A 16,026-nucleotide genomic window follows, 5' to 3' on the forward strand; every position below is an offset into this window, starting at 1 on the left:
AGAATATTCAACATGTTGAATAATTTTGTGCACGAGTGAACATTTCCTCACAGTGTGCGCGCGTCCTGAGCTATCAGCTCAGCAGTTGGAGCGAATGCGAGTGTGTTCTTTTCATATTTTGAATTATTTTTACAACCCAAGTACAATAACTCAATAGTTGCCGAATCAGTACTAGAAAACAAATTTGCGGTTTTTGGCCCGATTATCCCTGTCTATACGAGGTAAGGTGTCTTGAGTGACCCGTTTACTCATTTTTTCGGTGCCGTTAAGTCTTAATGATTTGTTGACTGCTAAAAAGTAATGAATGTATAATGTTTCTTAACTTTAAATGTGTTTGAACCTGCTTTAAATTTAATTATAGGCGAGTATCACTTGCTCCAACTGCTGAGCCGATAGCTCAGGACGCGCGCACACTGTGAGGAAATGTTCACTCGTGCACAAAATTATTCAACATGTTAAATATTCTGCGCTCATGGCACGCGTGCCAGAAAACGCCGAATAAGACACCGCACACTTGAGGAAACAGCTCAGCTAACAGCCACGAGTGACGCTCAGCTCAGCTGTTTCCTCCAGTGTGCGCCGGGCTTTAAACCTCAATAATTAACCAAATCTAATTGATGGTCTTATATGGTTTTAACTGTTTAAAAAACGGAAATTAAACATAAACTTAGTGTCATAGCAATATCAATTTTCAAGGCAACAATATGATTAGGTTCTGGTCTTTGTCAGTTTTTTAACATTAAAAAACGACCAGACGAGACTAAAATACGCAATAATAAACTCTCAATTTTTTATGTCCTCGCACCAAAAAAACCCCACCTAACTGTAAAACGGCCTTTATAAAATAAAGTCTGTGATAAGTTGATAACTTCATGTCTCTACCAGTGTTCTCTGTTTATAATATACAGAGCTCGCTCGCTGGTCTCTACCTGTTTCCTAGGTGTCTCGGGTTGCAACCTGGCAACCTAGCTGCGACTGCGAGAAAACTTGCTTTGACTCGTCTTTGCAGCGACAAAGGATCATTAGGAAAGACGAGCTCACACAAGTACTTTCCACTTTGCAGTCTAAAGCTTAGCACCGCGTGTTGATGTATGTATGAAATAATCCGGAAACCTGTGTTCATATCACCATTTATAATTCTGAGCTTTCAGTGGTGAACTCGCGGGCCAGGTTTATCGGCCGAAATCTCGGAAATAATCAAAACACATAGTTACATCGCCACCAGTTTCTGAATTATTCTTATAGTAATTTTGTAACCTGACACCCAGACGTGAAATGCACATTCCCTCATTAAAAGTTAAAAAAACAAAGGGGGATTATTCACTTACCAATCGCCAAAGCAGCTAACAGTTTTATAATAGTTTGAACATCAGAACGCTTCGTACAATCAGGAAAGAAAGGTGTAACAATGTATTCGCCAAAGATTAGACATATGATTGCCACTCCAGCTGGTCGTATAACAATACAAGAAGTCCAAGCTAAGAGGAAGGACGGCAGTTCACCAAAGGCTTCACGCAAGTAAACGTACTCGCCTCCAGACCTTGGAAACATTGTTCCTAGTTCAGCGTATGCCATAGCACCACAGATAGCGAGAATACCGCATATAGCCCAGACTATGAGCGCCATGCCAACAGATCCTGATGCTTCAAGAACTCCCTTTGGTGAAGCAAAGATACCACTACCAATCATAGTACCAACGATCACAGCAACGCCACCAAGAAGGCCGACATCACGTTTCAAACTAACACCACTTCTAAGCTTGTCGCCATTCGACAATCCTTGCTTGGTTTTTAGGCTACCAGAATTGCTTGGTGCTACAGCTGACATCTTAATTAATCGATCGCTATTGAATCAAAATTTCAATTGAAAACGCAGCTTGGACGCATCACACAATAATTTATACAAAACTGAAGTGCCTGGCTCAGAATCTGGGACTTTGACACCTTGATTGACACATTGGGTCTGGGAACGAGGAAATTAATCTATATTACTCAACCTCGTTCACGAGCCCGCGATTCCTCTGGCGAGAAACTCGAATTATCGTCGGATTATGAATTAAAGATTCTAGCACTATAGTCATTTTTATAGTCTAATAGTCTTGGAATACGAAGTCTTCCAAAAAAAGCTAGGAAGAAAACCGCAATATTTCAGAATGTTACAGGATGTCCTCCAACCCCCGGTTTAACCAAAGTGGTTTGCCGCCTAAATAAATTCTCAGAATATTATTTCAGGCCTTTTTTCGTTGATGAAATAATTGGCCTTTTATCGTTTTTGCGGGCAGTATCGTTATCAATTCTCCGATGAGAAACAGACTGTGTCTACGTGACAATGGCTGAGGAGTCTGTTCCTATATTTGTAAACAACATTTTTCACCTTTCCCATTTTACAGCAGCTGAAGGAGAAACAATAAGTTAAATAATTATTCATTTTAACTGAATATCTGTTTACTTTTCTTTTATAGATGTTCCGTCAGACCTAAACCTTAGTTTTTAGTTAACACATCTGCTTAATTCATAGTTTTAATTCTCGAGACAAGTTTTGTCCTCACTGCCCGCCAGAAGTACACGCACATGTGACTTGTGTCCCAGGCAAAAGTGGCAAACCAAACATGGGCAAAGTGAAGTACGATGTCGCTGATAAACAATTACGTCGAAGGATGAGTGGCAAACTTATCAATACTTACAGTTGTTAAACTTGTCGAACTCGTAATAAATTAGTCTTTTGAAGGATTATCGGCTTAACAAATACTGGGTTGTTTTTCAGCTGTACGTTAAACATTGTCGAAAAAAGTAGAAAAAGAAGGACAAAGACTCTTTTGAGTTTGAATGACTATGTCAAAAGACGATATATGTTTGGCGAGTGCCGATAGCTAGCTATAGCTTGGAGTTTTACAATATGCTAGTATAAGTGGATGTAATTACAATGACAATATTGAAACAGAAGAAGTCGCAAGTATTAGATAATTATACATTAAAATGCCGACGACATTGGTCGTTAAAATTGACTTCATCGTCCGCGTGAGTCCCACACGTGCCTTGGCATGTGGCAATGGCTAATATAAACTCCGGACAGCTGATGTGGAACATCTATAGTTGCAACTGATGGTTGGCAGAGGACCTATATGAAACAAAATCTATTTCTCTCAAGCAAATCGCAACAGAAACTGTCTTAAAACAGCAGAATTCTTCTCCAAAACATGGGACATGTCGAAGAAATAAGAGTCTTCTACAAATCAAACACGCCTGAAATGGAAGGTCAGACAACAAAGTTTTATGTTGAACTAGAAGAAAGATGTAAAAGAAAAGCTGCGAAAGAGGTGAGCGAGTTAAAACTAGAAGACGAGATTCAAGTTGACAGACGGTTGAGTAACGGTCAGGAGTTGACTGTTACGCAGCGAATCCCAAGATATTTAAAAGGCGAAAACATGTCCAAGATTGAAGCACACTTGACTGAATATTATATGGAGGATGTATATCAGAAACTCTGGAAAAATGCACAGAATGCCGTGTTTGGAGCGGCATTTATGTGAGCCGAAAGCTGGAGCAGTTTAACAGAGAAAGAGAAAACTGAACTTCGCGACTGATATTGGTTCGATATTGGTCTTCTAGCTGCAAGCATGTGCTGTCATAGACATATAGGCATGGCATTTCGAAAAAGAACAATTATCTTATTCCACACTAGGCAAAACAATTCCGTATATATTTCGTTAAAGAAAAAAGAAAGGAAATGATTATTATTATACAGTTTTATGTAAACGCAAATAACAAGAGAATTGAAATGTATATATATATATGAAAGACAACCCCTGTAATGCACACTGTATGTATATATATGTATATATATGTATATATAAATAAATTGATTGAAAATTATGACAAAGTTTAAAATTACAATTACACGACTGCTTCCAATCTGTTGTTAACTTTCTTTCATTATATATACCCATTATACAAAACTAAGCATTAGTTTTTCATAAAAATATCAATCATTGGCAAGTAGTATACTCGGATAATGAAACGCGATCTAGCATAATAACGAGATCGATACAAATGAAGTTGAACGGCGTGAAGAAAGTCATCCAACGTAGTTGTGAAAAGAGTATGAAAACACTAAAAGCATCTTATTGCCAGTTTTACTTCTTGCATGAAAATTTCTCGTGTTATTCTACTATTTTTCAGTATTCATCGTAGCCGGTTGCCACACGTATGCTCATTAAAATTTCAGACCATTTTAATAATCTGATCTGGAAGCAGCTGAATTCTTGATTTTCGTGTAGAAATGTATAGAAACCGTCAAATCGATCAGCTCATTTCCAGTCAGTTTGTGGCTGCATGTATGAAATATTTTGAAAACGATCTGTTATATATTTTTAGCTACTTTTTCTCTTGAATAAAACTTGCATCATGTCATGCATAATTTTAAAATTCAGACATATTTACAGACACCTCGCAGACTTTTAAGCGCCGAAAGTCTCTCGTCTGTGTAATGCAATGAAATCAAAATTGGAAAAACTGTTGTTTTCAAAATAGATATAGCTTTGTGTTAGAATTCCAATTAGCATATATATGTGTTTTTTTTCTAACAAAAATCGTGAGTTGGGAAGATAAGAGTTAAAGAGCATCGCAAGCTGACAGATGGCTAAAACTCGAGCGTTAGTTAGTTTAGTAACAGCGTTGCATCATAGTGATGCGTTATGCAGTGTAGTGTTGCCCATATTTTTCGTTGCAACAATATTCAACAATATTCAACAATATTCAACAATATTGTTAAAAACGAATCGTGTGAGCAATGTTATTCATGCAATGTTGATAAACAATGATTGACAGCCCAAGTGCGAAACATTGTTCAAACCTGTTCACATATTGCAACAACCTGGTTTTTTAACAGGGAATGATGCAGTTAATTTTAGTAACTTCTTACTCAGACATCGTGTTTGTGTGAAAACGTCTGTTTGCTGGCAGGATTATGAATCGATCGATCTTTTTGTTTATCCTAATGTCACTTGCTATGCGCCCAAGCTTGTCTAGTAGTAAGATTTTGTCTAGTAGTAAGATTTTGTCTAGTAGTAAGATTACTCCCGTCTGCGTCAACCGCTGACAAGAATGATCGACTGAGATCTCGAGCAGGAATGACGTCAGCTCTTGTCACACACATTCTCCTTATAGCGACACGAAGTTCCTTTCTGAACTTAATATTCAACAACGGATTGATAACAACGCTAAGATGAAGTATTACGTTGGACATGGCGTCAATCAGTGGCGACGTACGAACTGGGGTGACTTGTAGAGACCTGGTGACCAGCACAGGCAGCCAACATAGCAAATACGTGCTTATTATCCAGAATACCATGCAGGCCACACGTCGTTCTTGAGCTGACGAATAGAAATTCTCGGATTAATACCAGATTGATTGAGTTCAGCTTCTCATTACAACAGATTTACGCGCCCTACGCTGAGCTCAAGGGCCGGTTGTTAAAACTCTTTAGAACTACATAGTTAAATCCTAGTACAAACTCACAAATACACGCCTCTGATTGGCGAATTCTGTCCTAAATTACAGTTAAAAGTTAACTAGTTTTTTATAGAACTGCCCCCTACTAAATTTTCCTGACTAGCTCTAACTATCATCATCAATCATCATCATCACCACCATCATCATCAAAACAAATTATGACCAACTTCCTTGCATTACCTTGCCTTGCACCATCTTTACCATCGCGCTGATGATTTGAGATTACACTTAATCCTCTTGCAAACACGAGTTGGTTCGCAAACACACGGTTCTGTTTTCGCAATAATCGAACCAAGTTCAGGTTCAAAACTGACAACAACACGAACGGAAGAAGAATGTGAGTGCTTGCTACGAACACGCTGACTCCTATATGTTTGTCCCAGAGAATACTACAAGAAGCGGAAAGTTTGTTATATCCAACACCAATTATTAGACCAAACACAAATGAGAATATCGTGGCATGTAGCCAGGTGTACGCGATCATGAGGGCGATAAGTTTTCCAGTTATTTTCGACTTGTATTTCAGTGGCGAATGGATTGCATAGAAGCGGTCAATACTGATGCAAACCATGCTAGCGACAGTGACGATGTAAAACGGATAGGTCAGTACCCCGATGAGTCGACACAAAGTTCCTTCATCTCTTGCAAGAGTTGGGTTCGTGTAGTGAGCTACCAACTGCAGAGGAAGCACAAGAAGCGCTGTGAGAAGCTCACTGAATGTCATGTTGACGAGCAGAAGATTCGAGGGTTTTCTACGAGCTGATTGGGATGTTAGATAGCCAAGAAGGACGAGAAGGTTAGCAGGAACAGAGACAGCCATGATGAGAACTGTTGCAGCAACCAAAACGGAGACTTCTTTCTGCGTATAAACATCCGTCACTGTTTCATTCAAAACCATTTTCATCTACTTTGCGATGGTAGACTGAATCAGTATATCACTAAATTGCTAAGTCTAAAATTCAACTTTTCCGACACGAGTTTAAACTTCAGTCAAGTCCCCGACAATACCAGGTTGCACAAGAAAGTGCAAATTGATTAAACTGTTATAACATTGTATAGCAGCGTGTAGACCTGACCAATACATGCAACGTTGATCCAATTACATACATCTCCCAGCAAATTAGAATTCTTTTTGCACAAAATTTACTCAGTCAAAAATAAGACAGGCAAGTTCATCTTTTGCACGATCTCTGAAGAACGCGTAACGCCAAATAAGCAATCATATTTATTACCCTCGCAAATGCGACAAGTTTCAAAGCGTAGTGAACAGTAATTACCTTATTTCCTCACTGCTAGGATACGAGCTATGGCTGGCCACTAAAACCTCAGAAAAATTAAATTTGTTTACTCAGCTCTGAACTGAAACAAAAGGAATTCTCATTTCAAATAAAACACAAATTTCGTAATTTGTCACACTATGAGGAATTTCATACAATTTAATTAAAGGTGGCAGCGTTATATTTTCATTGAGAAAACGCAAAGAACGTTGCCTTAGATTCAGAATCAAGACAGCATGTGCAGGGTCTTTGAATAATTCAAAATAAACTATCCTTATACAGTATTTAGGTAGAACAGTGAACGAGGCATGATCAAATATTTGTACACAGTTTCTTTATAGTACAAATAGAGGTTCTTAAATGAAAGTTGTCTTTTGAAATCTGATATGATTATTTTTGATGTCATGTCATACGAGTTGTATTAATGAACGGAATAACGGCAAAACATTAAAATATTTAATCATTATTGTGATTACACTAAAAAAGATCACCTTGATTAAATTCGACAATAGCGGATAAAGAAATTTTTCCAATACGACAGAAATTTCTCGTGCGTGTAGCCCTCAGGCAAGTTCCTTTCAGTTTAAGATATTTTTGCTTTATCTCAACGGGTAGTCATGCAACATGCAAATCACATCTTTTGTACATAACATGGATTCATTATTCCAAAAATAGTCTTCGTACTTGTAGTTATTAAAATCTAATTTATTTTTGCTTTCGACCTCTTAAATGCAAGGATGCATTCAGTGTAGGAACAATAGGTGTATATATACAGTATTTGCTGTCATCCAGTTTTGCTTTCGTGTGTCAGGTCCCCAAAAGCTCTTCTTCCTCACGACGTTCCCAGGACTGAAATTTCGTCGCCTTCAGGATTTTATTTCGTGAGCACTAACACTCTAAGGAGATACATGAGGTTCTCGATGGCCGCGGGGAAGACTTAGCGGAGGAAAGCCGAACTTTGCGCGACCTATCATAAAATAATTTCACCCGTTTCAAAGTGGCTTAAGTGTTAACGGTGGGTGATATAACGGCGGCATTGGTTCAGCCAATTTTCCGAATTCTCGTTCCTTGGTCGCACAAATATCTTTGTGTTTTTGCATCGATTACCGCGTGGAACAACACTCGCGCCAAGATTCAATCTTCCAGTTTGCAATGTGATACTCTCATTTCTTTTTCGAAGTATTAAACGTTCCAATGTCGTTCTCAGATCTTTTCTGAAGACGAGATTGAGCACGGGGTCTATGACCACGCTCAGTTGCAGACTTGTCGTTGCGAAAGTGCAGAATACTTGTAAAGTTGGCTTCGAGAAGATCACCCATAATCCCCTGGTAACCAGGTATGGTAACCAGGATACTAAGAAGGTGCATATAATCCAGAATACAAGACACGTGATCCGGCGTTCTTGAGCTGCATGGTGGAGAAAAATGAACGTGCTTGTCAGAAATATTCAATTATCAGGGGCCGGTTGTTCGAAAGGCGTTTAGCTTAAACGGTGGATAGGCCAAAGTTTAAAAATACTCTCATACATCTTGTAAATAAATTATTGAACCTACACCTTATGCATTAAATATGTACTTTCATTGACAATTAATCTATTTACATCGAAATAGTTCGGCTCGAATAATTTTGTTTTTCATTTTGAACTTATCCAACGTTTAAGCTAAACGTTTGTCTTTCGAACACTATATTGCCCACATGAGTACACATTTGTAGTCGTTATTAAATTTTTAGTTCAGCTGTAGGTGGGAGTCACTTTCCTACAAACTATAACCTGGGAATATTAAAAACTACAAAAACATCTGCAAAACCAATGTCAATAATAGTGAAATATCAAATATCTATATTAAGACATAAAGTAAACATTATCGTACGTATTATGATGCGTTATAAATCTTTCAAACATCAAAACAACTCTATATTGCACGTTCTTATTATTATAATCGCTAAAAACGTTTGCCTACACTGCTACACAATAAAGTCTGGAGAAAATAACTTCGAAATATATATTTGTGACATAATTTAAAATGCATTTTTAATGCACTTGCTGCTGCCAAAATGGCAAAAACTGCTCAGATTTGTTAAACAATGTTATTGAAAACCGTTGTTCAGGCTATTATAACCTACTTTAATGAGTTTTTAAATAGATTTATATCAGTATCATATACATTAAAGTGTATTATAAACGTGTAACAAACACGAATTTCAATATTGTGAGATGTTTGCACCTGTCTTTGTCGTTGTTGCTTTGGCTTTTGGAATAAATTTATATTTATATATATATACCAAGAAATCAACAATTTATATATATAAATAAAGAAAATTCATCAAAATTAGAATAAACCTTCGTCAACAATTCTTTAAGCTCTAGCCTCTAATTTTGAAAATAAAAATCTCTTAAAGATGCATCGAGATAATATTTAAGATTAAACGAAAAACAACTAACTTCCTGCGTAAACAAGAAGATACTGGAAGGGGCTAAAATACAGAATCCTGATAATTATACTAGCTGCAGATATGGCAGCAGTCGATAATGATTCACAGAAAAACAGTTGCTACAATTTACAGTTGCTACGCAATTTGATGCTAAAGTTTGTTCAAAACTGGCGTTCGCAAAAACAACCGCAACTTTTCAGTGATTTCTGTCTGAAGACCGGCACAAAATGAGCGAAATACACTCTGATACAACCTGCTGTTAGCCTTTATCAGTAGATGATGCATTTTTTCACCAAAATCCCCCCTCACATTGCCTTTGAGTGAACAAACAAACATACCTTGTCGCGTCTTCCAGATCTGACCCTGTCGATAATCCAGGTTGTTTACAGCCGTACGATTCTGGTTCCTGAGGGACACTACCAAGTTGATATTCAGAGCAAGAAGTAGAAAAAACGGCAGCAAAATATGGGTTACGGCTGCGACAGAGCTGACAATCATATTGTTGTTCCAAAGAACACCACAGACACCCAAGTGTGCGTCGTATCCAACTCCTAACGTGCATCCAAATCCAGCTATGAACGCAACAGAATGAAGCCAGGAATATCCAACCATGCAAGCAATTCGGCTTCTTCCCATCATGAATTTGTACTTGAACGGTGCTCGGATGGCGTAGTACCGGTCCACGGATATAAAAATCATAGTTATAGTCGCTGCGATGTAAAACGGATACACCAGGATCCCAACAATCACACATGAAGCGTCTGTATCGTTCAAAAATCTGGGTTTGATGAAATTTACCAACAATTGAAATGGAATTACTATTATTGACAAAATAAATTCTAAGACTGTGAGATTTATCAGAAGATAGTTTGCAGGTTTCTTTAGCGCTGAGATGCCTTTCAGGTAGCCGACGAGAACCAGGGTATTGGCAGGAATAGCAAGAACAAGAATTGCTATCGTTATCACAGTCACACTGACAAATACTGGTTCAGAGAACGTTGGAACAAAGCTTTCATTTACAACGGTGGATGAGACTGCAACATGACTGATGTTAGATGACATTATTATGCACTGTTAGAGCAGCTTCAAACCAGCTATTCAAGAGAGCAGTTACAAAGACAGTCAGTGCATTGGAGACAAACACACAAGTGTCTATTTCGTGTGCTTCTCTTTAATTACACAGGAATGTGATTCGGGGCAGTTTTCATGCGGATGACAATATTTACTTTTCACGATCACATTCACCAATCATATATCTTTAATACAATTTGTAATAACAGGGGAAATCCATCGCAAAGTGACATTAACGTCAGCGTCATTTCTTAAAACTTCAACGAGGTAAAATATGCTATGAAAAAAAATCATTTTTCATAGTACATCTCACTTCCACCGGCATGCTTGTAAAACTGAAAGATGTTACACGATATAATTTTGCAGTAATTTAACGAGTAATGACAGGATTTTGCTCTTATCTTGGGACATGAATTTTTAATGTTTTCCTGCTAGACATTCATGAAAGACGACAAGGAACGATAAGGCAATGATTATTTATTTCTTTTATCTTATTCAGACATGGACTTTGAGATATAATGACATTGAAGGCGTTTATCTACGCATGTTGAGCGTTCTAATTTCCATGTTTGTTTCAGACATGACAAGAAACTCCCACAAAAAAATCTAAAAACATCAATACTCGCCCCCACGCCCGTCGCGCCTTTCAACTCGGAATCTCAAGCATGACGGGAATGAGACTGAGATTATCAATGAACTCCGTGAATTGGATAAAGTCGGATTTCCATAAACTACCACAATGATAAAAAGAGTTTTTACTTCATTTATTGCATCGTTTAAATCTCCTATTTTTATTAATCTATTTTTATTAAATTTGCGTTTAAGAGTTTACAATGAAAATATGAGAAATATTCCACGTTATGTTTACGAGGGATGCGTATAAAGTATATATAAATTTCAAAATGATCTCTGGCAAGTGTTTTAGTGAGTTGATATCGATGTGAAAGGGTCTTTTAATTCTCTTGTGCCATCAATTATGATCCTGTGATGTGTCTCGTGCATTTACAGCTCTATTTGCTTGTGCACGTTTTGCAAATTTCCACTTCAGAGTGAATTTGATGAATCTCACCAGCTCATCTCAAGACTAATTTATGTGCTTACACAAATAATATCAAAAGGTGCTATTCAACAGAGAATATTTGTGCCACATCTTTAACGATGTCCAGGATGGACAGAAGAAAGGATATTTTTCTCTCTTTGAGGCTTGATTTCATTCCTCACATGGAAGGTTCGGGCAAGCCTCCGTTTGTGGCCGCCACTCCACCCATTCTAGATGAACCACCGTCACTGCGTGATGGTGACCTTTCTGGAGTACCCTCGTTGTCCTCAATTGTCCCACTATCGTCTTCGTTATCATGAATGTCTTTGTCATCATTGACGTTATTATCCTGCATGTTATCACTTGTGGCGTCATCATCTTGTGCTACATCATCATTTTCATTATCATTCTCGTTGCTATCATCCTGTTTGTCATCTTCATCATCCTGTTTGTCATCATCATCATCCTGTCTACTGTCTTCATCATCCTGTTTGTCATCTTCATCATCCTGTCTGTCATCTTCTGTCATCTTTTTCCCAGTTCTTTCTTCGTCTTCCGCACCTCCTCCATCCTCTTGTACGTCCTACAATAATGGAAAGAAATGGTATCGTTTTAAATCAAAAGTGAAAATAAACATCGACTTCGACGACAATCCAAAACTTCGGAAACGGGAGTTTACGATTAGATCGATTAGATTGCAACCCCAAAGACATACACAAAATAAAGAACCTACGCCCGTATTCATAAAGCTCACTCACTGTCACATTCATTGAGTGTAACATTTCTGTTATCACTCATCAGTGGGACAGTCCTTTCTTAATTTCAATAGAGATATTTGAAGTAAATCATTAGAGCAAAAGAAGCTCTATTTGGAATAGAAATACCGCAAAGGAGTCGCTATGAGGTGATTGAGATCTCCCACTCAATGAGTTTGAGTGTGAGTGGGCTTTTAGAAGACAGTCGTAGGTCTAGAACATAAACAGCTGATAACACCCACCTGATTTTCACAATGTTCTGTCGTTTTCTCCTGACCAATCTCTTCTTCAGCCCGTGGGAGGCTACCGCGTGATTCATGCCCTTGTAAATCATCCTCACATTCATAATTCCTTGGATCATATTCCTCTTCGTCGTTGTATTCATCAGATGAACTTTCTCCAGTGCCCCCCTCATTCTCAGATGATTCAGAAGTCCCCTCCATATTAATAGCTACATCTCCAGGGGGGTGCTGTCCATCCGACTCCTCGTCGGAATCATCCATAATCAATCTTGGTCCCTTTGCTGCCGCGTCAGTGACGAAAGCGCTCGTGGCGATTTGTTCCTGCGCAAAAGACGTTCTCGCCCAGTCGTATTTCGCCATCTGACGTTCGTTAACTTTAGGACGTTCGGTGAAAGTCATTGGGAATTCAGGAGGAGCTGCTTCTATATACAGGAAAATAAAAATTCAGGGAGAAATTTGAATGGATAGATACAGAAGTATTGTGTATAATTCAAGAATAGTGAAAAGAGTTCAAAGGTGTAATGGTGAATTTAATTGTTCAATCATTTACAAAACATTTTGTAGAAAGCTAGGATTAAAATGTCACTCACCTTCCTCGTCTTCTACAACAACAACTGGTTTTTCAACTTTTGGTTTCACCTTGTCGCTGTTAAACTCTGTGTATTTCTTTTTGGTTAAATACCAGGAATGGGCGCAACACGTCCCACAGATGCACGCGACAATCAAGAAAGTGATCACTGCCACAGATATCATAAATGGCGTGTAATCGATGACCAACGGCTGAATCTTTGTGGTCTTTATCGTCGGTGTTGTCGCTGTTTTCCTGATGTAATGTTGTGATACAAGACTTGTGGGAATGGTGAGATTGAAGTCGACTTGAATCCCCAATGTGAGTGGCAAAATATTGCTGTTTTCTACAGGAACCTTAAGAGAATCTGTTTTAACCAAATCTGCTAACTTCAGAAGCGAAGTATTGAGCGTGCTGTTGGTTCCATCCGGAGAAAGAAGAGTGAAGTTGACTACGATACTACCACAATAGGCGATCATGTTAGTAATTTTGCCTGTTGATATATTTAAAGCAAGTGCGACGCTGTACTTGGTTGAGTTTAAGAAGTTAGCTTTGGTGGTCTCGTTGGAGAGAATACTGCAGTCTGCGTCCAACCTCAGAGAGAGTCGTGCCTCTGGGTCGGGGATTGCAGGCGGACTGCCACCTGGATTCTCAGAACCAGAATTTCCGCCGGAGTTGCCACCTATAAAAATAGAGCAAGCCCGGTTAAGAGCTAGAAACATTCATGCAAATAATGATTTGGATTCTATTTAAGTTTGAGCCCAAGCAAACAGTTGAAACAGTAGAAAGAATAATTCGTGAACTTTTGTAACTGCTTACATCAACGTTCTCTGCAAAAAAGTGTTGTGATAACAAACAGAATAAAATATTTTCAATTACCGCCATTATTCCAAGGTCCTGAACCATTTTGACTGTTAGAATAATCAACGTAAACAGTGAAATACCCAAGCATCGAGCAGTTGCATCTCACAATGTTTGTTTGATTATTCGATATCAAGGTTTGGTTGGTCGTACAGAATGATGTTGACCATTGCATAGCGTTGAACGGACGGCCAACACACTAAAGAAGAAAATGAGTAAAAATTATAAATGATGGATAGAGCTATATAAATGAAAATATGATAAATAATAATTAACTATAAAATAAACAACGTTCAACGTCAGACATGTCAAAATTTATACTCCTAACCATAAATAACAACATAAACAATAATTATATAAAGAATATTAGCTTACCCATAATTTAAACGAACGAGAAGTATTTGGCATCTTTACTAATGGCATCTCCAAATGAACGGACTCTTCTCCACTTAGATTAACAAAACGCATGTTCTTATCAAAAAGTGACAAGGACAACACGTCTGTTAGCCTGGATGAACTCTGTTCCACGATTTGAAAATCATCTGCAAATCTCGATCCCGCCAAACAAGATGTAGCGGTTTCATTTTTGAACACAAATTTTGCTGTGGGGGAGGTGCTTGTAAGATTAGGACAGGACAGGCAGGGAAAATTTAGTTTCTTCTCCATGAAACTTGTTTTATTCACGAGTTTTACATGAATAGACACGAGAGATGTATCAACGACAGAGGTTTTATGCTTTGTTTCGTTGTGAGTAAGGTTGAGACAAAGTCCAGTTTCTGAATTTTGAACTTTTGTTAAGAATGTTCTTCCTAGGGTAAGGTTTAATGGTTTCGAGAATGAATTCAGTAACGTTGCCACCTAGAGTGTTAAGATAGAAAACAACAGGTAAATATGATAAATATAAACTTCGAGTGTAGTTCATTATAAGGCTTCCACTTTTACATCTCAATTCTCAAAGTTACATACCTCGGAGCTCGTTTGAGGCACTTGGGCATTTGAAGATAACTGTTGACAGCAAAACACTAAAAATGAAAAGTTTCATTCGTAACTTGCGAGGTAATTAGGTAGCGTATATCTTTACAACAACAATACGTTGATTGCTTTAGAGTTTAGTAACACGACATGAATCTTTTCTCCAGTATCAAAGTTTCTGTTTTACAAGTGTCACGTATGTACTCCTATTTATTACTAAATTTTGCAATGTAATAATATGAGAATTTTTGAAAAATATGCATGATTATTCATACTCAGAGTTCCAGGTAGACTTTAGACACGAGACAAACGTACCTGTAAATACTAGAACAAAGACTGGATGCACGTTTTCTGCCATTCTTGTCAGGATTTCGTCAAGCCAAAGTTAACCGTATCCTAGCTTCAATAGCAGTTCCATTTTGATAACGTTTAAAAAGACTTCGCCATATTTTTATTTCATAAACCAGTTACCACAACATACGGCAAAATAATAATGTCGCATAGACAACTCCGAAAAGCATAAATAATTAATGTGCAATTTATAGCAAGGTCAATTATAAAACGATTGGAGAAGAATTGTTCGAAAAAGTGACGAGACCGGACGACTCTTAGTACAAAAGCAATGTTATTCAGCTATTAAAGAAATTATTGGGACTTCGGCTTAAGAGCAAACAGGATAATGTCCTGTGTTTGGACCACCAGTTTGTATACGTCAGAAAGCGAATTGAGGACAGGGAGAAGCCATAAATGTTTAATGAAAATTACCACTTAAATCAGGTGGCAATAAAGACGGGTATGACATAAACCAGTTTAAAACAGGTTTTTCAAGTATACTTTATACAAGCGGATTATAATTACAATACTCTAGCTGCTGTAAGTTTCAAAGTCGAACATAGAGTAATGTTCAGCAATTGATTAGGAAATTTTCACTCCAATATGTTTACAAGTCTATTACGAACGGTCGGTTTTTATTACCACAAGAATTGTTTTTTGCCCAGCAATACCATTACCATCCACATTTGAAGTCGCCAAGACCACATGCAAGACAGACTTGGCCAACGAATGGCGTCAATTACATTAGAAAGACACGATTTAAAATCGTGCATCTTATCAGGAAAACTCTGTTCAGTAATATTCATAAATCCATACCTGACTATCTTGAAACATTTTTGATATCGAGAATAATGTATTCCTCTCTCCCCCCTCTCTCACTCTTGTTTTAATATGGCTATTCTTAGTCGTCCCATCACACGTTTACAACGAGATCTAATTCTTATCCTTGCTTTTGAATTATTTC

At 37.8% G+C, this 16,026-nt stretch overlaps 2 protein-coding genes and 1 pseudogene across 2 annotated transcripts; all 3 read right to left on the reverse strand.

The window, feature by feature from the left end:
- Nucleotides 1–1,320: 1,320 nt before the first annotated feature.
- Nucleotides 1,321–1,886, reverse strand: LOC114532665 (annotated as a pseudogene).
- Nucleotides 1,887–7,402: 5,516 nt separating this feature from the next.
- Nucleotides 7,403–10,291, reverse strand: LOC114532748 (trace amine-associated receptor 7f-like). Its single transcript, XM_028554327.1, has 2 exons — nt 9,560–10,291; nt 7,403–8,195 (listed from the first exon to the last, which is right to left on the reverse strand). Exons 1-2 carry the CDS (start codon nt 10,281–10,283, stop codon nt 7,798–7,800), a joined length of 1,122 nt encoding a protein of 373 aa, XP_028410128.1. The 5' UTR covers nt 10,284–10,291; the 3' UTR covers nt 7,403–7,797.
- Nucleotides 10,292–11,492: 1,201 nt separating this feature from the next.
- LOC114532747 lies at nt 11,493–15,929 on the reverse strand. Its single transcript, XM_028554326.1, has 7 exons — nt 15,045–15,929; nt 14,724–14,779; nt 14,133–14,615; nt 13,776–13,956; nt 12,919–13,578; nt 12,329–12,750; nt 11,493–11,914 (listed from the first exon to the last, which is right to left on the reverse strand). The coding sequence occupies exons 1-7, from the start codon at nt 15,085–15,087 to the stop codon at nt 11,510–11,512; spliced, it is 2,250 nt and encodes a 749-aa protein (XP_028410127.1). The 5' UTR covers nt 15,088–15,929; the 3' UTR covers nt 11,493–11,509.
- Between the last annotated feature and the right edge of the window lie 97 nt (nt 15,930–16,026).

The sequence above is a fragment of the Dendronephthya gigantea genome, unplaced genomic scaffold, assembly GCF_004324835.1.
Source record: "Dendronephthya gigantea isolate DGI-Jeju-01 unplaced genomic scaffold, DenGig_1.0 000080F, whole genome shotgun sequence".
NCBI lineage: Eukaryota > Metazoa > Cnidaria > Anthozoa > Malacalcyonacea > Nephtheidae > Dendronephthya > Dendronephthya gigantea.